The 24,706-nt window shown below is 38.1% G+C and overlaps 2 protein-coding genes and 1 non-coding gene across 5 annotated transcripts; 1 reads left to right on the plus strand and 2 right to left on the minus strand.

The window, feature by feature from the left end:
• The first annotated feature begins 8,962 nt into the window (after nucleotides 1-8,962).
• Nucleotides 8,963-17,420, plus strand: SOWAHD (sosondowah ankyrin repeat domain family member D). 3 transcript variants are annotated; one of them, XM_072430821.1, is made up of 2 exons: nucleotides 8,963-9,032; nucleotides 11,750-17,420. In XM_072430821.1, the coding sequence occupies exon 2, from the start codon at nucleotides 12,025-12,027 to the stop codon at nucleotides 12,820-12,822; it is 798 nt and encodes a 265-aa protein (XP_072286922.1). In that variant the 5' UTR covers nucleotides 8,963-9,032; nucleotides 11,750-12,024; the 3' UTR covers nucleotides 12,823-17,420. The 3 variants fall into 3 exon arrangements, with proteins under 3 accessions (XP_072286922.1, XP_072286919.1, XP_072286920.1); XM_072430818.1 differs by lacking the exon at nucleotides 8,963-9,032 and adding an exon at nucleotides 9,039-9,201; XM_072430819.1 differs by lacking the exon at nucleotides 8,963-9,032 and adding an exon at nucleotides 9,223-9,353.
• A 3,234-nt stretch (nucleotides 17,421-20,654) lies between these two features.
• RPL39 (ribosomal protein L39) lies at nucleotides 20,655-24,531 on the minus strand. The gene is made up of 3 exons (XM_072430822.1): nucleotides 24,402-24,531; nucleotides 22,721-22,824; nucleotides 20,655-20,831 (listed from the first exon to the last, which is right to left on the minus strand). The coding sequence occupies exons 1-3, from the start codon at nucleotides 24,402-24,404 to the stop codon at nucleotides 20,783-20,785; spliced, it is 156 nt and encodes a 51-aa protein (XP_072286923.1). The 5' UTR covers nucleotides 24,405-24,531; the 3' UTR covers nucleotides 20,655-20,782.
• On the minus strand, nucleotides 20,902-21,031 carry LOC140344705 (small nucleolar RNA SNORA69). The gene has a single exon (XR_011923662.1). It is a non-coding gene; the product is annotated as a small nucleolar RNA SNORA69 (small nucleolar RNA).
• Nucleotides 24,532-24,706: the final 175 nt, after the last annotated feature.

Raw genomic sequence — 24,706 nt, forward strand, 5'->3', positions numbered from 1 at the left:
ATGAACTGTAACAACATCATCTGTAAATCAGGGACAGACATAGTGACACTACAACCACTATCTCCACAACCACAAAAAAAATGGCTGCTGTACTCTGTGCACTCCCTCTTCTACTCAGTGCACAGGGGGTTACAATTCGCATATCTAAACTTCTGTAAACTCCAAAAAGGCTTAGTCTACATGGACGTTTTTTCCAGAGTTTACCCTGAGCATTTAAAAGCCCATGTTTGAAGTTCGCATTCCAATGGGCCAATCTACACCAGGGTGTTTCTTTAAGGCGCCTATTGAGCGTTATAGATAACTCTCCATGCAACGTTTTAAAGATTAAAACTCAGCGTTAACACGGGTTAACGTGAGTAAACTATTCTATTGATTTCAATGGGGGCATTTTCCCACATTTATAAATGATTGAAACGTAAACAAGGTACTAATACAGGAAAATGCAGTAAAGATACAGATTTTTTTCTTTAAATAATATGGTTGTCTACCATTTTATGTAAAGTGAAAATTCCTTAACCCTTCAAGGAATAGATAAGGGGTTTTATGTACCTCTGTACCCATTCTCATGGTTGGACAAAAAAGATCAGGGAGTCCCCTAAGTAAAGTCTTGTTTCCAATGAAAGCTTTCAACACGGTCCGTGTAGAAGACAGACACTTTGTACTCAATTACACAACCTAGTGGTAAACATGCAAAGTGCAAGCCAATAGTAATGTGTAATTCCAGTGTTGGTAAAAAAAAATACATCTCTCCATCTCTACTATAAGCAATGCAGAAATGTAACAAACTTGTTAAGGTGAATGTAGGGTATATAAAGAATAAAGAACAGCATGGCTTGTGTAATATATATGCCAGGGACAGCCAGGCAGTTATTTCTGGCTGTAGTCCCTATTTAATGTACAGCGCTGCGTAATATGTTGGCGCTATATAAATCCTGTTTATTAATAATAATAATAATAATAATAATAATAATAACAGTGCTAACACTATGGCTTGAATAGCCAATAAGTCTCATGCAGCGACTGAGATCATCACTGCTAACCAGCATGGTTAGTAAAGAAGTCTAAGGACGAGCTTGACAACCTATGAATTGTGGAGGTAAAGTTATGGCGTCTGATGGAGCGCATGGCTCTGCGAAACACATTGCTTAAGGAGCTTTTGGCAAGTCAATCGGCAGAAACACATTGACCATGCTGGCTATTGGCGCCATCTAGCGTTAGTCATCAGCATGACATCAGAGTGTAATCCGCTATATGGAGAACAATACTGCAGCATATGAAGCGCTGTTGGTTCTGATTGACATGTAAGTCAAAGGCCTGGTAAACTGCACTGAGGAGAATAATTATTAACGTGTCAATGTCTCCATTTGGCCATTTTTTTAGCGCACTTGTAAGCTGCATGGCTGTGATCTTAGTAAATGACAGGGCTGCAGCAAGTACCAATAACATAATCCAATAAGTACAATTTGCTGTGGCTCTATTACTCACTGAATTCTAGGCTCTTGTATGTGACTAACTGGGGACCTACAAAAGTACCATGTCATTTCATGTTTTAAAGCACAACTAAATGCAGGATAAATCATATTATATATGATGCAGTCTGTCAGTAACATAACACAGCAGTGTGTATTGTCCCCTCTCTGAAATAGGGATTTTAGGAGTTTGCACTGTCAGTAAGTCTGCTGTTTGTCACCTTCACTTACCAGGCCAAGCAGTGTTGCTAGAGTTTCAGTTATAGGCCTGGAGCAAACCATTACCACAGGGGTGCATACACTGATCAGCTTTGATTATTTTACTGAAAAGCTTTATCTCAAAAGAAAAATAATATGTTATTGCAATTTCTTGAAAAATGTTAGTTAGAGTTGGTATTTATTTTGACATTCACTTCTGTAAAGTCCATCTAATCTACTAGTCCATCTAACACTCCCCTCTGAACAGGTGCTGTTGTCCATGGGTGGCTACATTCCTCCTCCATAGGTACAGTACAGTGAGTGTAACCACCCTCTGTTCTTGGGTTTTGATAGATTTTATGATTGGCTCATTGCACCAACATTTTGCTGCTTATATTTACAATGCAGAACATTTTCCTAGTTTTAGGAATTTTTCTTTTTGTTCTCCCAGTCTTATCAGGTAAGAATGTATGTAGTGAGCATACATGAAGTAGCATGTGGATGTTAGTGGCAGTTGCTCAATATAAAAAACCCATTTTTGTCATTAAAGTCACAGACAAAATCACAGTATTTCATATTGCGCTCCTAGGATTTTTCAAGAGCCTGTAGCATAATTTGACAGGTTAGATCAGTGGTGGCCAACCATTTTGGTCCCGCGGACCACTAAAATTACCGGCTCCTTACAGCGCATGCGCGGGGAGACGCGTGCCTCCCCCATAATGTCATCATGGTGATATAACGCGGCCCACTCTCCCATTGTAGATCTGAGCCTGCGATGAGACAGTGGGCAGGTTGTGTCCAGGGACACAGCCCGCCCACTTCCTTGAGCCTGGGATTTGTATGGGGCACATGGTCCCGCAGCTGTGTCTGTGTGTACCGACAGCGGGGTCCTTCTCCTGACCCCACTCGGGGGTGCAGAGGACTACCAGTTGGTCACGACTGAGTTAGATTTTTGATTGTGATCTTTCCTTCTAAAACAATTTTTACTTTTTTTTCTACAGCCATAAAAGTCACTTCCATCACTGAGATCCCAAAGCAGATTTACGCCCAAGTGGGCTCACCGCTGCTAATACCATGCAGCTTTGATGTTGATATGTCAGCTCAGAACAGCAGGATTGAAATGGAATGGGGCAGGATTCCCTTGGAAGGTGGATCTTTCCAATCCTATGTTTATGTCTATGACCCGGAAATACTGGAGTACCATGAGAGCAGAGCCCATATTTTTCAGGACCTTTTTAGGCACGGAAACTGCTCTCTGGTCATTGACCCGGTCCACCTTGAAGATGGAGGATTCTTGAGCTACGGCTAGGAATAGATGGGAACAGCTATGAGCCCTTTCCTTTCATAAAAGTTCAAGTGTCAGAAGATAATGGTAAGTAATGGCAGACAACATATAATATATACATTATATAGGGAATCAGGCTGATTATCTGATTATCTGATTACATTATTATGCACTATTATCCTTGTTATTTATTTACTCTTTCTAACCAAACATTTTTGTATTTGTGCAGGTTTGGATAACAACGCCAGTATTTGGAATGGAAATAGACAATTCGTAAACTTTCAGAAAGAGTCATTCCATACCCTCTCTTTACATCTGAAGCGCAGCATGAAATACATTATGCAGATGATTTGCACAGGAGTGATCCTAGTCTTCACCATAGCAGGATCTGTGGCATTCTGCATCCACATGTAAGTAGTCCTAGACTTTTGTGACATTATTTTCCTCACTTCTGTCTTATAGACCAAACTGTGTGAAAGTGACTGAAAATTTTTCTAACAGTTGTGCAAACAATAAGAGAAATACAGATACACAACAGAACAGCCCACCTTGTACATTGTATATATAGGTGGAATACAGATGTGTGTATATTTACAAGCAGTACTAAAAATACTATGAGAGAGAGCCTTACGCTTTTAAGTGAACAATCTAACCAATTTCCTTTTTCATTTATAGGAAACTGAGAAAACACAAAAATTAAAAGAAGGAATGAACTTAGACTGGCAGAAAAGGGGCGTGCAAATTCAAGCTCATCAAACTCCACACCACCACCAAGTGACGATGATATTTCTGAATGCAGCTTTCAGAGTGTTTAAAGTATCTGAATGCTGCAGCATCTGATATGCCTTGACAAAAGCGGACATGCCATTTGGGCATCAGAAACCAACATCACGTCACATATGGGCAGCACGGTGGCGCAGCGGCTAGCACTTTGCCTTTTGCAGCACCTAGGCTCAAACCTTGACCAGGACACTGCATGGAGTTGGTATGTTCCCCCCGTGCTTGCGTGGGTTTTCTCCAGGCACTCCGGTTTCCTCCCACATCCCAAAAACATACTGGTAGGTTAATTGGCTTTCCCCAAAATTGGCATTAGACAATCCCCAATCTCAAACAAGATCCATAAATAAAATCCCAAACAAAATCCCCAACCCCCCCAAAGTTCATAATCCCAAACAAAATCCCCAATTCCAAACAAAATCTTCAAAAAAAAACCTAAATAAAAACTGTAACAAAAATTCTAAAAAAAAAATGGTTTCTGTGCATTTTATTTTAGTATGATTTAAAGCAGGGGTGTCAATCTCTGGCCCAGCACGTCCTTCTTTTTGGCCCCCAAAAGAATTCTTAAAATGAATTGCAGCTGGCCCACCGCTACTGGAATCCATAGTAACGACAAGCCAGCTGCAATTCACATTAAGCTGCTGTTCTATAGTGCTATAATTATCAGGAATTATCATAGATCTATTGCTATATTATCTGTTTTACTGTGCCAGAGAATGCAATGTGAAACCAAATGAATGTAGCAATTCATTTGGTTTCACATTGCATTCGCTGGCAAAGTAAAACAATTAATCTCAATAAGAAGAACAACAAGGACACCTGGGAAGAGCATGCAGTAATATGCAGTGGATTGATCTAAATAATGTAGATCAATCCACTGCATTATACTGCAAGCTCTTCCCATGTGTGTTCTTGTTTCTTCATATTGAAATTCATTGTTTTTTCAATAAATTTAAAGTTTTGGCCCGCGACTTGGTCTAGGTTTTTAATTTCAGCCCTCTTTGTAATTGAGTTTGACACTCCTGATTTCAAGGGTGTTTAAAGTTTATTTTTCATTAATTCTGCCACTGTGACCGGCTTTAAGTGGATCTCTATGTAAACAGCTAAAACACACTTAGTTTACTGTAACTCTGTACAACCATTCTTGTGATTCTCATCACTGCCGCACAGATCACATCTTTCTATTTTACGTTTATTCTTTTCCACATAATCTTTCTTCTAATTAGACAAAAGTTTATGCTAATTATTTTTCTTCCAAAAAATGTGTAGAAGTCACAAACAAGCTGCATTGCTAAACCAGGAGATGTCTACCATCTACTGGTTGTTTAGTATACTAAAGGAATGGTTTACCACAAAATATATAGTTTGGCCTGTGAAACGGTAAACAATCATACATTACTTTACCATGTATGTGGGACAGCCAGATAATTAGCACTTTAAAAACAAAGTCATTAGTGATAGACTATGTATTTCTGCTGATACAGGTTTCATTTAAACATGAATACATGGTAAATATATATATATTTCAGTTTTTGTCCAAAGCCCGTGGGCCACCATATTAGCCAGAGTCTTTAAATGAACCTTAAAAAAGTTTTATATTGGGGTGCCTGCATACATGAAGGAATGCTCTCCTGGTCTTGTTCAGGGAGCATTTGTATGTCAGTAGATTCCATTACTCCCCTAACCATTACTCCCTCCATAAACCTTCAAGGGGAGAAGATGAGGCCAAGATCGGTGCACAATTCTTCCCCTGAGACAGGCCTGAAGCCTCACTGTTTCCACTTTTTCCATAATTGGTACAAACATACAAATCTGAATAATGTAAACTTGCATTATGTAGGTTCGTCTTTGCAAGGGTAATATGGCGAATGAATATGGTAATAAGCAGGACTGACCACCTTTCAAAAACAAAATCTGTACTAATTAATTTATGACATATCAGTACAAAGGTTCCCTAACACACTGTTAGAAGTGTGTAAAAAAACTGTTTCAACTACAAGATGTTGCATACATTTGCAAATACATGTGGATGCCACAATGGGCCTGAATTAATAAAGCTCTCCAAACCTGGGGAAAGTGGATTATCATTTGAGAATTTAACTGATACAGCAAACCTGGAAAGGATTTCTTAAAAATAATTTGCTCCTAGTTGGCTTTCCAGGCTAGATCTTTTCCATGTTAACTGGATAATCCACATTTCCCCATGATAATCTATTTTCTCCAATCTTGAAGAGTTTTGATACATCAGGGTCAATGTGTGAAGGAACATCTGACAAGTGTGCTCCCTTAGGCTATGTACACATGTGCAATAATTGTCGTTGGAAAGGATCTTTCACGATCCATTCCAATGACTAGCGACTGCACAATGCATGAATGAGTGTTGTACATAAAGGAAGGGGGGAAAACGACGGAGCGGCACCCCGCTGTGCACTCTCCCTCTTCAGTTCTATTAAGTTTGTCCATCGACCGTGGATCCGCCAGGACGGTCGTTTGGACGATGGACGACAAGCGCTGTACACACGCCAGATTCTCCTCCAATATCAGACCTGAGCCGATTATCAGACAGGAATCACTTCACGTGTGTACGTAGCCTTACTAAAAACCATCTGAGTTCCCAATATAAAGCAAGGAATAGGCTCACCTCTTGGCACTCCATAATGTACAGAAATGTACGGTACATGTAATGTACAGCTCAGACATCAAGCTAACCAGCAAATAAAAAACTTAAAAATAAATAAATAAAAAGAAATAAAACTGTGGTAAAAAATATAAGGGTTTAAAGGTTCACACCAGAAGCCCAGAGACTTCCAGTGTATTTTTGCCCAGCATAAACATAAAAAAACACAATTGCTTTTTTTTGTCAGAACCTGGGGCTATATTTGTTATTGGACAGGAGACTGAGTGTTGCATAGCCGCAACATTAAAGTTCTTGTGCCTCGAGTTGTCATTTCATTAAGTATTTCTCTGCTGTTAGTGATCATGCAACACATCCCTAAAGTGTAAATTACAACAAAATAAGAAAATAATGAGACTTTAAAGGTGCTTAGCGCTCATTGTCAACATTAACTTGCTTACAAGCTTTAAAAACACATAATGTCTTATTCTAACAATACACATAAAAAAAAAACAATAGACCATCTCCTAATACCATTGTCTCATTCAGATTATGCTCAAAAATATGGCTGTATTCTTCCTAAACACCAAAAAAGCTCAACATGTTTTGTGGTCAAAATCACATAATAATGTCACCTTTTTAGGAGTGCAAGAGATGTAATATTAGTTAAAACCAATTGAGAACCCTGTGTTGAAGCTGACTGCACCAATGCTGGTAAATCATCAGAGTATAAATCATATAGATTTCACCACTCAAAGATCTATGTCAGACTTTTGTATAAGAGACAAAAGTTGCATACATGCCAGGAATTACATCAATATGTCTCATCTGAGCCATGAATCAGTCTACGAAGTAGATGCTAAAGCCAAAACATGCCAGAACGAAGATGGTGAAAAGCAGATAAAGGCTTTGTCAGGAGGAGTGCTGAGAATGGTAATAAATAAATTACTTAGCATGCATGCACATAATATGAAAAAATATTGTCAGATGTCAGTGCCCCATTTCCGTTCATTCCACTTTGCTGTAATTCTAACATATTATGCAGTGCTGTACATTAAATAGGGATGTCTCAATGTATTTCTGCCTAATAATGACAATATTAAAGTGCCTCCCCCAAACAAGTTTTTTTTTTTTTTTTTAGAGAGGTTCTGCTTTTAGTTTTAAGAGTAGCAGTAAAAGTATAACAAACAAAACACAGTTTATAACATTTTTAGAAGAAAGTTACTTTATATGTTGGTCAGAAAACATATACTTATAAATATATTGCAGCAGGCTAATAATGGGATGCATTTCACGGTAAAATTGGCTTCATCAGAAATTTTTAGAGTGGATGATGTAAAAGGTCAGATTAAGATGATATTTTTGTGAATTGTGTCACTTTTAGGAAGTTGCAGCAATTTACATCCGAATTCCTCATGCTTTTTGACCAACATATAGAGAACCAGCCTTTTATAAATGTCCACTAAACCTCACCCACCATTTGCTGTAATGTGTAAAAAGCACCACTCCCTCTGTCTTTGTCCCTTTTTGCCACTTTCAAATGTTGGGAGGTATGCTAAAGATATTAAATGTTTACCTGGTCATGCGCTCACGGACCAGTGCATGACTCTCCTAACCAGAGCTGCCGTTGGGGGAGCAAAGGGTACATATGTACCAGGCTTCAATTAAAAAAGCATGACTTTTGCTATGCTAGAACATATAACATAAAGGAGGGGGTCCAGGAACTTTGCCTAGTATGGGTCCCATAAATGTCTGATGGCAGCCCAGTCCTAAGCATTGCACTGCACATTGCAAGCTGCATCTTTAATCCCCCCATGACAGGAATGATGCCTGAGAATTGTCAGGTAAAGGTGCAAAGCGCTGTATTGAGAGCAACCAGTGTCACAAGTCTCCCTCATACTCAGAAATTGCAGGATCCTAAGCGGGGATCAAGTGGTCCCTGGAGGATGTCTATTTCACAGTGGTGACTTTTTTTCTATCCAAAGACAGGTTATGAAAGGTAATCAATAATAAATGAACATAAGAATGCGTGACAGTTTTTCCAAATAATTGTAACAGATGCTAGAAATATTTGTACTGCATTGGAGTGAAAAGATGAAGGATTAGGCTGTATCTGGGTTAGAACTCAGTATTTACACATATGAGGGAGTTAGAGGGCCTGAAGATAGATAAACAGCACCTAAGAAAATATGCAGAGCTGCGTAATTTTAAAAGTGTTTTATATGGTAGCTCCTTGTAATGCACAAATGAATATTGGGATAAATTAAAAAGAATATTTTGCTGTATGTGAACCCCCTTAATATTTTTATATATTACTAAAAGTGCTGTCACTGTAAACTTGCACAACTTTTTGGCTGCTGAAACTATTCATATACCCTGATTTAAATAAACATACACTTCTATTCTGTAGCTATTTTGTTTTTGTAATCTTAGATACAGCTGTTGAGCAGCTAGGTTAGCATGTCATTATAATGATCCTCTAATTAGATTCCATACTGCTTAGGTCTAAAGGCTGCTTCTATTTTGAATACAATGACCAGTCACTGGGAACTCATGCTATACATGCATGCTATTTCTGTGTACAAACTAACCATTACGAAGTAAAAGCTGTGTCACAAGGAGCAGTTTTGCAACAATCCATGTAGTTATTTACTCGGGTGCCTTTTCCCTCTAAGGACTCATAAAGGAAGTAAGTCATTACACTAAGGTCCTTCACATGTGACCTCTCTGCTGTGGTTACATGTTATTCCTTTCCTCTTACGTATCCCTTTGTGGTCTTCTGCATCATGGATCTAAGAACTTACAGCAGTTAACAAGTCAGACCTGTTTCAGGTGCAGAGGTCACGGCTGAGAAAACTGTAAGTACTGTAAATAACATTTGGCAAACTTCTCAGGAAGGCGGAAGAAATCTGTTTAAAACAGAAGGGAGGGACTGGGGACAATATCCAGACCACAGGTTGGAAAAACAGATCTGCTGATCATCGTCACCTCTCTCATTCAAGAAAAATCTGTATGTATATTGTATATTTGTTGTGCTGATTGTTTAGAGTGTCGAAAGCAGCACTAGTGTGGGGTTCAGTGGATTAGTAACTGCTGTGTTTTTATTATAATATGATCATACCTATAGTAAATCATAGGTACCAAGCTTGTTGCATATAAGCTAGTCAGTGATTGATTTCAGTGAAAAATCAAAAATCTGCCCATAGGTACCCATGGAAATATTTGCTGATTTGGGTAAATTATTTTTTTTTCAACAAGTTTAGGAGGGCAGAAAATGTTTTTCTTACATGCTGTGATTTCCTCTTCATTTTCTTTCTCAAGGATGGAATGCAAATAACTTCATTAGAACCAACCATATGCTATATTAGGAAAATGTTGTTTCTTCTTTATTTGAAATGAAAAATTATGCTTAATGGGTTCTGCAATGCGCTAGGAAGCCCCCCTCCCCTCATACTAACAAGAATGGGTTCTCATGTCTTACAGTCCTTATGAAAACATAGGGGTTGTCTATGTTATTGTTGTCTGCAGTGCTTGATAGTCTAGCGTACAATAAGTCCTATAAATACACAAGGATTTATCAGCAGGTAACCCCATAGGGTCAATGTATAAAGTATTCCTCTAAGTTATATTGGAATTTTGGACAATTTTCTGGTTTTAGGTTAAAGTGACTCAGAGACTGCAAATAAAAACTATTATACAGATAGAGGATACTTACCTCTCCCAATAGGTATTCATGCCCTCCCCCCCAAAGTTATGCACTGAGGTTTCCTGTTCCCTCTCTGTACTTTGCACTTTCTGCTACTGACCCCATATCATTTCAGGACACAAAAGTGTAGGTACTGTATTTAGCAGAGAGAAATCACAACAAATGTGCACTCTTAAAATGCATCAGGGACAATTTTTCTTTAATGAAGCAGCGTTCAGAGGTTAGTAAACCATACCTATCTTCACAGGAAAAAAACATTGTTTACAGTTTTAGTTCAGTGACAGGATTCCTTTAATTTGGAACAAACTCACAGAAAATTTTGAAGTTTTGGCACCCAAAATGTTTTTATCCTAATTTGCAAAAATGATATTTGCTTATTATGGTAGACTTACTTGCTAAAAAGAAGCCCTTCAGGGATGTATCTGATCTCCTATCCGACAGGGCCATTGAAGCTGTGGTCTCTCACCCGACAGGCCCACTGGAGTACCGATATCTAATCAAACAGGGTCACTGGGGTTCTGATCCAAAGGGGTCACTGGGGCTTTGATCTCTCATCTGATAGGCACAATGGAGCACCGATCTCTAATCCAAAAGTGTCACTGGGGTTCTGATCCAGAAGGGTCACTGGGGCTCTGATCTCCCATCTGATAGGCTCAATGGAGCACCGATCTCTAATCCAACAGGGTAACTGGGGTTCGGATCCAAAAAGTTTTCTAGGGCTCCGATCTCTCATCCAACAGGCCCAGTGGAGCACTGATCTCTAATCCAACAGGGTCACTGGGGTTCTGATCCAACAGGCCCACTGGACCACAGATTTTTCAGTCGTTTTGGGTTTCTCTCCAGGTACTGTTACTAGGTAACCAACTCTCAGCTGCAATGGCTGCCAAGTGCTGCTACAATATAATAATGATTTATATATATTCACACACACACACACTGTACATTATTACATACTATGTATGTAATAATGTACTACCGGTATGTCCTTTAGTTGTCACAGACAACCAAACTTTGTTCTGCATATAAATAGATTTTTTTAGGACACTGATTGGGCACAGTTAACATTTTTGAGCTTCCAGATCTCAGGTCCACTTTAAAGTCCCCTACAACACAATTATTAGGTTATGAATGTAATGCTATGGCAGCTCTCTACTGAGAAATATGTTCATATATACAAAACTTGGTACATTCCAGTAATTTCCTGTCCCAAGTACACAACATGGCTTAGAAGGTGGTGATATCCCACTGAGACATTTGTTATCAGATTCCCCCTACCTCCTCCTTCTGTGACATCTAAAAGATAATGAATTTACCTTTTTGCCTGGTGACCTTTGACACTAAATGATGCCAATAAGGCAAATCTTAGCAGGTACACAAACAACAATAAAAACTGTACAGGTGCCCCAATCTGTCCCTACGTTATACAGAACATTAAACATTTTAATCTTTAAATACATTGTGATGGTTTACAGTACTGCTCCTTCCACTTCTACATGGAATCATGTTGTGCAGGTTACTATAGAAGGCTAATATAAGTACATAGCAGGTTACTATCTACTACATTAAGATCTTTTGAGTTATTCCAAAGCTTTGTAAACTGGGGGCATTTTATATCTGCAATTTTCTGGATTTTGATTGACTCATCTTTGTCATGAAAGAGTTAAATGAGCTGTTCCTGTGTGTTTTTTTTTTAACCACAGAATAAGGAAGCAGCCCATGACAAGAAGAAATAGTTGGCACTCTTTCTTTGACTTGTGATTCAGAGGCAGGTGGCGGCCCATGTAGTAGTGTCTGATTTTACATGATTGCTGCAGAACCAAGTTTGTGTCCCTTTGGTGAGCTCAGAGATGACAATGGAAGCAGAGCTTTGACACTGGCAGTACTAAATAAACTTGCAGGGAAGAATATTCAACCTCAAAACAACAGCACAAAACAGTTGAATGGGTGTGCATAGGTAGAGTATGTGACTCCTAAAATGCAGGACACAAGAAGCCTAAAAAGGATGGAAACCCTATGCAGGACTCCATCACCTGCTACAATAAGTAGAAGAAAAAGAGGCACAAGAGGAAGTCTGTGGAGCACAACAGGATCCCTGCCTTTTGGAGGAGCTTGGATTGCGGCAGCTAGTTTTGACGTAGTTGATGATCAGGAGCAGAGGCAACTGGACTGTGGGGAAAATGGCATAGTGCTTGACCCAGTTGAGCATGCCTGGATGCTTATGGTAGCAGAAGGCAACTTTGATGAGCTGCAGGAGTCTTTACAGGAGGATCCGAGTTTGCTTTATAAGAGAGATTTTGTAACTGGTTACTCTGCCATTCACTGGATTGCCAAACATGGCCATCATGAGGACCTGATACGAATTATGGATTTTGCCCATGCCAGTGGCTACATTGTAGATGTTAATACCCGTGCCGGCGGAGGATTAACTCCACTTCATATTGCAGCTCTTCAGGGACACGCCATGGTCATAAAAGTGCTGGTGGGTGCATACAATGCAGATGTCCATATTAGGGACCATAATGGGCGGAAGGCTTGGCAGTATTTAAAGTCTGGTGCTGATATCAAACTTCTTACACTTCTGGGGGCTCCTGAAGAAGAGGAAAAAGGGGCAATGGCTGCAAGGAATAACAATAATAACAATCACGTAACCACATGTCGGAATATTGCATCATGGGACTATGATGAAATTGATTCTACTTCTAAAATGACAATGGCAGTAACACCTCTCAGGAACTTTTTAAAAAATGCCTACAGTTTTCTAAAGAAGTGGTAAATATTAACACATAACACACAATAGTGTCACTAAAAATTACATTTGCACTAGAGAAGGTTACAGCCCCACTCTAGAGAAAATTATCTTTATTTTTTTTTATTTTTGGATAGACTATTTTTGGGTTGAAACCTGTTTTTGACTTTTTATTGCTGTATTTTCACTGTGGGGATCTTCCCAGGTTGTAGTCTCAAGGACAGGCAGTAAATATTTCTTTTTTCATAGTAAAGGGCTAAAAAGACTTTACAGTGGAATAAATAATTGAATGTCCTTTATTTTCAGGCTGTAAATAGATCCTCAATACTTTTTAACAAGGCCACCCTGAAAATAATTATGTTTCTACTCATTTTATCTAGAGGTGGGCTTTTAGTAATATGAGAATATAAGGGGACAATAAGCATTATTTTGGAATTTAGCATTAGTAAGATGGCTTATGGGAAGAGTTTGACAAACAAAACCTGAAATGTTTGCTAAAGGTATCGCAACTTAATGTGACACAGGGCCACTTCTGTACAATAACTGCTGAAGAAGAGAAAATATACCTATGCCTCTGAAAATAGAGAAACATTTGTTAAAATACCGCCTTGCTGCTCCCTAACTGCAGCAAAAATTTAGCTGGTTAAGTGAGGCCAGTAGCCTAAATATCTTTTGCACATCATGGTTTCTCTCATGGGCCTTTTACATCCTGTAGTGATAGAGGGGCAGCAACGTAGTGACTTTTATATTGATCATCAAAAAGGTCTTAACATATTCTCATTCTTACATTTGTGCACAGTGAAGTTTAGTGGAACTGTTAAGTTACCAAAAAGGTGGAAGTTTCTCAACAATGGAGTTTATCTGTGGAAATATGAATATGTGAAATAAGCTTTAATGTGGTTTGACTGTATAAAAAGTCAATTATTTTCAATGATACAGAAAGCAAAAATAGGGTATTAGTGGTTTGTGTAAGCTTAGGTACATTAATGTTTTACATAGGATTTATATCACAATAGATGGTAAAGCTGCTTAATAGGTACAGATATCCAGCTACTCATTGATTTTGAATGCAATATACTTTTAATTTCATAGGAATCAGATATCAATTTTGCATTCTGAAGCATACCTTAGAATATTATGATTATGCTTAAGCTTTCAAAGTTGCAGTTGCAAGTACTTATCTTAACAGATGGGCTTTTTTTTTAAACAGCAATGCCTATGCACCCTCATTTCACATTCCCACCATGTTGCTGTCACATGTGGTGAGGAGATTTAGAGCTTACATAGGGCTTTTTTTTCTTGGTACTGCTGACTGAACAGGAAAAGGGTGGCGAATGGAGAAGTAGGTATGGGAATGCTAATGGGAATATTTTTTTTTCAAGATATTTAGTTGGCAATCCCACAATTTAAATACCTCCTTTTCTTCACTCATCTACTCCACTGTATTTATAGAGAGCAGCTGTTGTCACACTTGTTAATTATTACATAGGAGAGAATGGGAGTGGTAACTTATAAAAGAATCAACTTTTTATTTTCTGATCTTACTGGAAGTAACAAGAACAGTGCTTCTGTGGCAAGATCAAGGTATTTTCTGTACTTGTTGAATATGTTCTTAGCCTAAAAAAAGAAAACTAATGCAGTCACCGCATCTACGGATGGTTCGGCAGCAAAATATACTTGGGTTCAGTTATCCATTACAGGTATGTTTATACATAGGTGACTTTCTCTGGCTGTCCAAACCAGTTCACAGGAATATTATGGTGTATGTTTTTGTTTCTCCCAGCTGGATATTTATTTTTGAAATACCATATATACTTGAGTATAAACCGAGACGTTTCCTTCAAAATGTCATTAGAAACAATATCTTGGGGATTTTACCTTGGGTCACAACAGTTGATGGTGTTGTATGCTCTTATAAAGTGTATAACAAACTTGTGCTGTCAGAGGGAAGATACATAAGTTTGTCACACACTTTACATGAAGTGCCATCTACTGAGGGTCAACAATAATGCGTAAAATATTATTTAAACATTTTTTCAAGATTTTTAACTGGCAATCATAATCATATTCAACTCAAAAGTACTAAAAACTTTAGCCTGTAAAGACAGGGAAAAAAATAAACAGACTGAGCCCATGTGCTATCCTCCCCTTTTAAAAATTACCCACTATGGATATACATATTCATATAATTTGTTTGGAAATTTCTATTGAATGCTGTTTGAATATTAGCAGTGACAGATATATTTTGTGCCCGAGGTGTATACTTGAGTCAAAGCATTTTTCTGTATTTTGAGGTGGAAATCAGTACCTTGATTTTTGACTTTTTTTCAAACTGGTTTACATTCGAGTATATAAGGTAAATAAAATAAGTGCAATAAATAAAATAACAAGAATTCAGATGACACAGTCGACCTCAGACTAAGGTACTAATGCAACCTCTGAAAATAATAAATTACTCTCAGGTCCTAACCAAAAGAAGACAAAATATCTAACGACAGATGATTTTTACCAGGACAAATTAAAAGTAGCTGTAAATTGCTAAATGTTTTATCCTAATCTGTGTCACTGTTGCTTTTGTTGGACAGTTTAGTTGGCATGTAAAAGCATGTAAATGCAAAAACATAAAAAAATAAAGTATTTAATACTATAATTACAGGTATAAATCACATTTAGTTGCAAAATACAATGTTTATCTTGATCGATATTCCTTCAAGCTGGATTTATACTGGAGCATTATCAAAATGGTGTGTTTGAGTCGTTACCTCTAACATTGATTAGTTCATTAAACATTATCCTTGCAGTAAAACATCCAGTAGGTAAATATACAATAAATACACAATAAAATGCAGAGATTTCCTGAAGCTACAATGTAACTCCAGCCTAAATATTGTTATATAACTCCATGTATGATTTTACACGTATGACACGTGTTCTTGTTTTTAATCAAATAAGCAAACATGAGATTATTTTTCTTCAATTAAAAAAAAACAAAACTAATACCTAATAGATTGTTTTTCTTTTTTTTACTGTGTATACTTATGATACATTGGCAAAGCAAAAGTAAGTTCACAAGATCAGCCTCACGGGATATTTATGCATACTATAAAAAAAGGTTCCACAATTTCCTAAATCAGCAATACTATTGGTTGCATTGTTAAATCCACAGTCTGCACACTATTGTGTGCATAACATGCTTGTGCTGGTGTGCAATGTAACACACATTGTACTCTATTAAGTTAACATACATTGCAGTCCTTGTTTTCCTTATGTACTTCCCAAAACCTAATGTTTAGATTGGCTATGAGGTTGTGGTGTGGTTATTGCTTCCCCATGGCAGTGAACAGTTGGTTCTGGCGAGACACTACTTGTGGCTTTTACCTGTGGCAGCCCCATAGAGAATGAATGGAGGCAGCAGCAAGCTCCAAAGTACCTTTCACTGCTGCCAGCTCACAAATCTTAAGCTTTAAGGCTGGCAAGGTGCTAGTCGCTGGGAGCTGCATTGGATTTCTTGAATGTGAGCCAGTTCTGTACCTAGCCTTACTCAATGTTATTGTTACAGTTTACATTGCCTTATAATTTGCCACTCATCAATTTTCTCTAAAAACACATGCAAGGGTTTTGTTGTGAACCAAAACAATATCACATAAGGCAAATTGCCTTGATCTTTTGTTGGGGAATGTTGCTAGTGTAAACAAGGATGATGGTCCTCAGAAAAGGGTGACTGAGTCCAATTCTAAATTCAAAGATCTTTCATACACAAGTGTTGCCAGAAAAAAAAACTGATCTGTAAAGATCTATTTTTTATATCTCATGATAAACAAAGATTGTTTATAATGAGTGTCATTTCCTACAGCTGGAAGATTGTTCATCTCTTCTAGGACAATCTTTGTGTACACAATGCTTAAAGAAGATATGCTTGTTTGTGTTTAGAGAGAACATTCAAAAGTTTGGCAAGTACTGCCCTCTAAGGTCATGGTTTCCAAATCCTACACAGAATCATGGATAGCTCCAGGATTAAGCCCAATAAAAACATCAGATGGCAAATTACTGGGGGAAGATGAACCAGCTGCAGCACCCCACATTGTTCCTGATCACCTGAATTGGTGAACTGAGTTGAGAGACTGCTGTACACAAGCTAGATTTCCACTAAAGACAGCAAGATCATTTGTCGTGGGTGAGAGTCACTGACGTGTATGTTGCTAATCTGCCAAGGTCTCTCAGAGTAGTTGTGAACTGATGGACTTTTTGCACATACACATTTTTGGACTTTCTCCATTTTGGACAGTATTGATCATAAGTAACACTAATGTGGCCCTCAGGATGTAACTAATGAACATAGTAGTGTTCCCACCAGACATAAATGTTTAGCAGTCCATAACAAAAAAAAATACTGGCCTGTCTACTTTAAAATTTTAACCTTACATACCATAAATATGTTAAGTGGAGTGTACATTCAATGTCAATTATCCAGTTTAGGTCCAATATTAACATCTTCTGGATTATTCCAATTTCTTGAAATGTATGCACAAAGTAAGTGACTACTGTTAAGTGTCTGTTCGACCTGCATGTAACTGCCAGGGCTAAATGCATGAGAGGCACACTTTATTAAAGTACAAAATGTAAAAGCATTGTGTCTGTGTTGGCTCCCACATAAAATGACATGTTCTTTTTCTGGCTGTGATGTGAATTTCTAAAGCAGTCCTAATTTAAGTTTATAGAAAGGGTGTAGTAGTTTGTGGGAGAATCTGTTTATCATGTAAAGCAGCACTTCCTCTGATACTAGGGTGTTGGCACATCCTGACCAGGAAATAATAAAGACTGCCTTGTTTATTTAAATTTCACTAAAATGTGATAATGCAAACATTGTTCTTTGAGATTTGGATGAAAAATTGAGCTGAATATGTAAATGTAGGAATGGGTCTGCTAATACAACAAATGATTATGTGGTACCAGAATTAAAACCTCTCCATACCGCTTGTTAAAGCAGAACTAAAGTTCCACTTTTAAAAATCCACAACCAAGCAATTTTTGCAGAAGGGGACAGATGATGTGCAATAATCCCTTCTACCCACCTGATTGCTAAGGTATTTGTTGAAAATGTGGAGCTGCACATGCACAGCCTCCGCATTGATTGTCAGAATACCCAGCAATCCTGGCAGAAGATAGTCCACAGAAAGAGAAGACAGATAAAGATGGTGGCGCCCTGTGAGGAAAAGTTCAAATGTGCAAAGTCCAAACTGATCTGCCCACATTAAATCAAGGCTGTAATTGTTGCCAAAGGTGCATCTAATAAATACTGATTTGAGGAGTGTGTTTAATATGTTGTATGCTTTATTGTTAGAGCATATTTCAGCAGTGTAAAAAAAAAACAAAAAACATTTTGATTCAAATTTCTACTGCAATAAAACATCATATAGGTGAAGTTTTTACAGGCACTTCTCAGTTTTAGAATTTTTTTTTTTATTAAATGCACATTCAGATACTGGCTAAAAATTGTCATCTGTGCTATAAAGACTGGCACATTCAGATGTGTAGAATAGGAGCCAATCTAGGAAAATTGGTTCATTGCAAATGTTTTTATGAAAACAACCAATCAGTTGTTACAGTGTAGAATGATTTAAAAACTGTTGAAAATGTAAAAACAAGGTTTTGCATTTTTCTAACACATACTAAGACTTCTTACAAAGGTAAATCCCCCCACCTTGACAGCTAGTTTGGTAAAGATTAAGCTGCGTACACACGGCAAATTTTTCTCGCCCGATAATCGGTATCGGCCAATTATCGGGCGAAAATCTGCCGTGTGTACAGTCGGTCGTCGTCCATCGTCCGACGACCGTCCTGGCGGATCCATGGACGATGACCGATCCTAATGAAAGGAAAGGGGAGAGCGCGCAGCAGGGTGCCGCTCCGTCGCTCTCCCCCTCCCCTCTCCATAGAGCATGAACGGTGCTGTATGTACAGCATCGTTCATGCATCGTGCAGTCTTTTCTCGTTGGAAAGGATCGTGAAAGATCCTTTCCAACGAGAAAAATTGCAGGTGTGTACGCAGCTTTAGTTTCTGCAGAAGAGATATAGATACGAATCAGCAAACTTTACTACAATTCTTGCACCATCTATTAGATTGTAAGCTCTCCTGTGCAGGGTCCTCCCTTTCTCCTGTGTCACTGTCTGTATCTGTTAGTCATTTGCAACCCCTATTTGTGCCTGCATTTCATTTTTCAAACCATGAACATGCCTACTGATCTTGCCAAATGTCCTTATGACATCTTATGCTAACCCACACAGCAAAACAACATTAATTAATAGTCCAATCATCACCTACACAATAAAGAAACAAAACATGTTTTAGGTTCAGCCTGGGTGGCAACCATTAATCCCTTTAAACAGCTAAGAGCCAAGGCAGTGTTTTATTGGTAGGGGTTTCGGGTTAAAAACTGCCCAAATTACATTTTTGTGAATAATTCAGTTTAATTTTAAAATGAAAGTGTGGAGTATTGCAGTTTCTTAGAATTGCTCCGTTATAAAAAGTAGAAACTCTAGTCGAGTCCTTCTGAGAGTCATCAGTACCTTTTGCAGGACACCACTATCTGGGGAGGGGGAGGACTGTGGACTAACCACAAGCTCTGTACACAATTTGTAAACCTCACCTGTCATACTGCACATTTTTTACACCTGAAGAGATAAGCATGCTAAAGAATATTTGCATTTACAGCTCTGGGTTGTCTAAAATTGCATATCCATAAACCATATGAGCAGGTAAGACTAGCTAAGTTATAAAACTTTTTCTACTCCGAATGAGCATGCAGCTTAGCTGTTCAGCTAGTGAGGGGAAAAAGGTATTTGATCCCCTGCTGATTTTGCACTTTTCCCTGACAAAAATGACCAGTCTATAGATGTAATGGTTTACTGTAGCTGTGATAGACAGAATAACAAAAGAACCATAGGCCACTCCCGGACCTTCATGGGCTTCTTCTTGAGCCACCCCTTTGTTGCTTTGGGTCATTGACATGCTGGAATACCCATCTACGACCCATTTTCAATGCCCTGGCTGAGGGAAGGAGGTGCTCACCCAAGATTGTCCTTTCGATGCGGTGAAGGTGTCCTGTCCCCTTAGCAGAAAAACACCCCCAAAGCATTGTGTCCACCTCTATGTTTGACCTCAATTTGATTATGTTTGGCCTCTAAAGTCCCAGATATTGAGTTAATCTCAGAGTTTATTAAAATAGGGATGTGGCCATGTAAAAACTAGAGGGTTGGTCTTTCACTATTTATATGGTTGAACATTTAAATGCCCACATTTGAAATTCCTAAATATTGCAATTAGCCAGTTCACATCTATAAGCTTACTTTAAAATGCACAAACAGAAAAGGTTGATCCAGCAAGTTGATCCTCTGAAAACCAGGAAGATCCTTAGAAATGAAAATGAAAGCAAAAACAATACGTTTTTTTCACATCACAGTTCTCCTTTTAAACAAGATATGACCCTGACCATGCAATACAGTTGCCTCTGACATTAATAAGTGAAGTAGAAGAAATTGTATTTTCCAACAGATGACTAGTTTAGGACAAAGGCGCAGGTAGGATACCTATCTATAGCAAAAATGAGTTGGAGTGGGAAAAGTTCTTTTTGTAATACCAGACTGTGCAGAAGGGTGGAGCACTTTATTTAACGCCAACCTGTTTGGTACTGACTTCCTGGCTCATGAAATTAGTTGAACATTATCATTTTGCCAAAAAAATGTATATTGCTGTATAGGAATAGAGTTTACCGTCTTCTATAAGAGAAGACAATATTATCTTGAAAAAATTTATACCTGTATTCTGATGGATATTTATTATGGAAAGAAAAAGAAAAAAGCATAGTTTAACGTTTGTTTATTTGCACTGGAAACAGCAGATACTGCTACAAAATAACTGTATAACAAGATGTTGATTGGGTTTTGGTAGGAAACCCTCAGGGTGCCCAGCTTCCATGAACTCAGCTTCTTACAGGCCAAGCTTGGTCCTTCTCCAGTGTCTCCTCTTGGAGTTGTACCTATAAAAAAAAAAAGAATGTTATTTTATAGTTTATAAAGCAGATTTATTCCATTTAAAAAACAAAAAAAAACTGTAAATGTCGATGCTGTACGTTTTCACACAAATTGGGCTGAAAACAAACGAGCCAACATTTTTACTTTCAGCAGGATAATGACAACACTTCCATCAAGAGAAAGCACTGTAATTGCAACCTGCTTTAACAACAGTAAACCAAAACCTTTGATGACTACTAATACAAACAATTAGAATTTTAACAATGTCTAAATTTAGGGCGTATGGTATAAATTTTAGTATAAAGACAACAGAAAAGGGGAAAAAATGAGAAGGGAAAATTGGGGAGGGGGTGCAAGTAGCTGCTTTATTTGCATTCAATTTAAGCCTTCAAACTAAAAGGACAAAAGGTAATAGTTAAGGTAACTCAGTGAGGTATATTGATTAATTTATTGGTTAAAATTCATGTTTCTTCGAAGACTAATTTAATGAAGAGCTACTGACAGAAAGAATTCTTGTAAGATTTTTTTTTTTTTTTAAACCTTGTGTCTGGTTTCTCCCTTCAACCTCAGATCATTACCATTAACTACAGTGACTATGTAGGTCGGCCAGTTGTGAGCCCTCTAAAACATTAACAGTGTATGTTAGATTGTAACAAAATTCAGAGTTCTGCAAAAGTGAAAATACTGCTTGTCACCTGACAGAAAAGTGGAGTATAACATTTTGCACAATGTCTTGGGAGTTTTTTTTTTGTATGACAATACGGTCCTAATGTAGGTAGCCATCCCATTAGGTAAAAACTGTTTTTACACCCCTTGCACTACTAAAGTGCAGCTGAGCAGCACCTGGTTAGAACATAATATTTAGATAACATACACATTGAAAAAAAACCCAATGTCTTTTTCCAATTTTGTGTACCTGCTAGTACTTCTGCAGAAGCTATTTGTGTGTATTACTGGATAATAAACCCTATGCAGAGTATATAGCATGGCACACACATCTTTATCTGAACCAAGTTAAAAATAAGGAGAATTTGGGGCTAAATCAAAAACCCCCAAGTCTAGTATTTTACTGTAAAAATCACACTAGAGAACCTCACCATTAAGCACACCGTTCTATGCAGATATTACACCTTATATCTACAATATCAAAGAAATAGACCTGATGGAAATCAGACATTTCCACGATGTAAAAAAAAAAACGACAGCTTTATGTCCCATAACTTGCCTTTCTCTACCAATTGTTAAAAATTGTACTTCTAGCATTGAAAAATACTTGCAGTGGAATGGTTTGTACTAAAGACAAATACCAATATCCTTCCTGATTATGCTCTACAGACAATGCGGGAGACAAGTTAGGTTCCAAGGATATTTATATCAAAGAAAATGCTAAAAACACTCAGCAAAACACTTTAAATGTTCTTGCTCCCTATAGTAACCAATTTCCTCTAGTTCCCTCACACTACACAAGGGAAACACAAAAGACAACAATTTTCTATAGACGGTAATCTTTCAGACAGACACAAAGCAGATCCACAAACATTAAAGATCTGCTTCCTGAAAGACCCCAACGTAACTAAAGGTATTTACCATCAAAGCAATCGTAATGAAAAACAGAATGAAGTTTGGACCCAGTGTTCTCCTCAGACCTTTTTATCCAGGCACCACACCTGGAACTTTTCAGGTGGTTACTGGTGAGTTGGGTCACAATACAGGGGCTGCCACCCGCCAACAGTTTCTTTCAACCTGGCTTAAAAAATTCTGGGCTAAACACTTGGGCCAATAAAAGAAATAACTTTAAAAATAGCAACTTTTAGTGAGTGAGGACAGGTTAGAACCTTTGCCAGGTTGGGATGATCAAGGCTGCAATCAGCAATGAGTGAATGTTCATACAAACCTGATCTTATTGCCAGTTTTCATTCTGATCCACTGTGGGATTGGTCTGTTCTGTTTCTGCTTTTTGGCAAGAAACCTCTTAATTCTGAAGGTCTTGTGAGACGACTGTTAGGAGCGAAGCAAAATAAAAGGTGCAAGGTTATCAAATGAGCATTGAAACATGAGTGAAAATCTTTAATGACAGACCAAACCAGTAAACTCTTGCATTGCGATAAAAGGACATGAATACGTTGCTACCAATACAGAGTACACCTAATCAATACTCGAGTACACAAGTCTTTCACACTTGTATTAGGTGACGCATTATGGACACCACTCTCTGCATCAGATTACAGGGAGCCCATGAAAAAATATTTTTGTATAATAAATGCATCAAAAGCCAAAGTTGTATATGATACATCTGTTGGGTTCTTACTGTTGTGTTCCTCCTGGAAGAATTACCTTCCTTTTACTTAACACCATCATGGGGAACATAAATATATTTTACAAGTAGTCACTGGAACAGGAGGTGATGTAAAATCACATGTACACACTGCATAAGATAAGGCTTTGTACACAATGGTTAATTGTTCATCTCATTAGCAAAACTATAGAGCATTCATTCAACATCTTTTAGTTATTCCATGCGGTTGACTACTAAATGACTGCTGTAATTTCTTATGGAGATGCTGAAAAAGTAACACATCACCAGAGAGAGGTGTCAGACATGAAATGTCTCTTCTACCATATATAATGCCCCGGTGGCTTATTCTTTTAGCCTTAAACGGAGTTGTGTAGAGTTTAGCTCTGTATGCAGCAACATCATAGAGAATCTACAAAAACAACGCAACCCCTGCAAAAGTGCACAAGTTAGATTGTCCATGGACATTCAATGGCTTGGACTTCCAGGTCCATATGGAAGCTTCCTGAGAGCTGGTGGTGATATGATCCTGGTCCTGTCATCACTGCATGGCACCTGCAAACAGGTAAATCTGGGCCAAGGAGCTCACCTTCCATCATGGAGCCCAATGACAGCGACTTGAATACCCAAGTCTGGGTGCCATGCAGTTACCAGGGACACCCAGATGTAATACTGCAACCACAAATACACACAGATAAGACCCCCCCCTTCAATAAAATAGCCTAACACACTAATTATATATATATATATATATATATATATATATATATATATATATATATTACACACACATATATATACACACATACACAGCACTGCGTAATATGTTGGCACTATATAAATCCTGTTTAAAAAAATAAACACACATGCATACATACACACTAAATCTACAATATTAAGTGTAGGGCTACAAACATTTAGGAGCTATGGCGATAGGAATAAATCACGATAGAAAGCTCCATAAACTACACAATAAATTAGAAACCCATTCCAAAAGGCAGATTCGGCGAGCTGGGTATAATTCTGACAGTACAGCAGCCCTGGACCCCTCTATATCAATGTAAATGGTAGCTGGCGATAAAGCTGCTCCACTATACATATGCACAGGACGCAGCCATGTTCATTACCCACAGAGAAGGAAACCGGCTCTTGTCAGCTTATCACCGCCATATACCACTTAATATCAGCTCAGATCAAGAGCTCACTGTCCTACCAATACTAAAACACGCATTACATAGAACTATTTTTATCAGTTATAAAGGATTGCAACAGATTCACTCACCATAGTGAGCCACAAAGATCCTGTCACCACAATGGCGGTTGAAAAAGAGGAAGCCGGAAGCTGGCGTGCAGAGGTTAGTAGTGCGGAACCATAGAGAGGAGGAGACGCTCTGTGTAAAAATGTGAAAGAAATATCTACTTCCCCTGTGGCTGCGGTTGGAATTGCTTTTGGTATTGTTACGTTTGTGTTATTTTATAGCCGACTTGCCTAACTTTTTTAACATGGGGGAAGCCTTGATATAACTTTCAGGTCTCGGGAACCTCTGCCATTGTTTAGGATTTTTCCAGTTTATTGTTAATTAGGCT

The sequence above is a fragment of the Pyxicephalus adspersus genome, chromosome Z (assembly GCF_032062135.1).
Source record: "Pyxicephalus adspersus chromosome Z, UCB_Pads_2.0, whole genome shotgun sequence".
NCBI classification, from domain to species: Eukaryota; Metazoa; Chordata; class Amphibia; order Anura; family Pyxicephalidae; genus Pyxicephalus; species Pyxicephalus adspersus.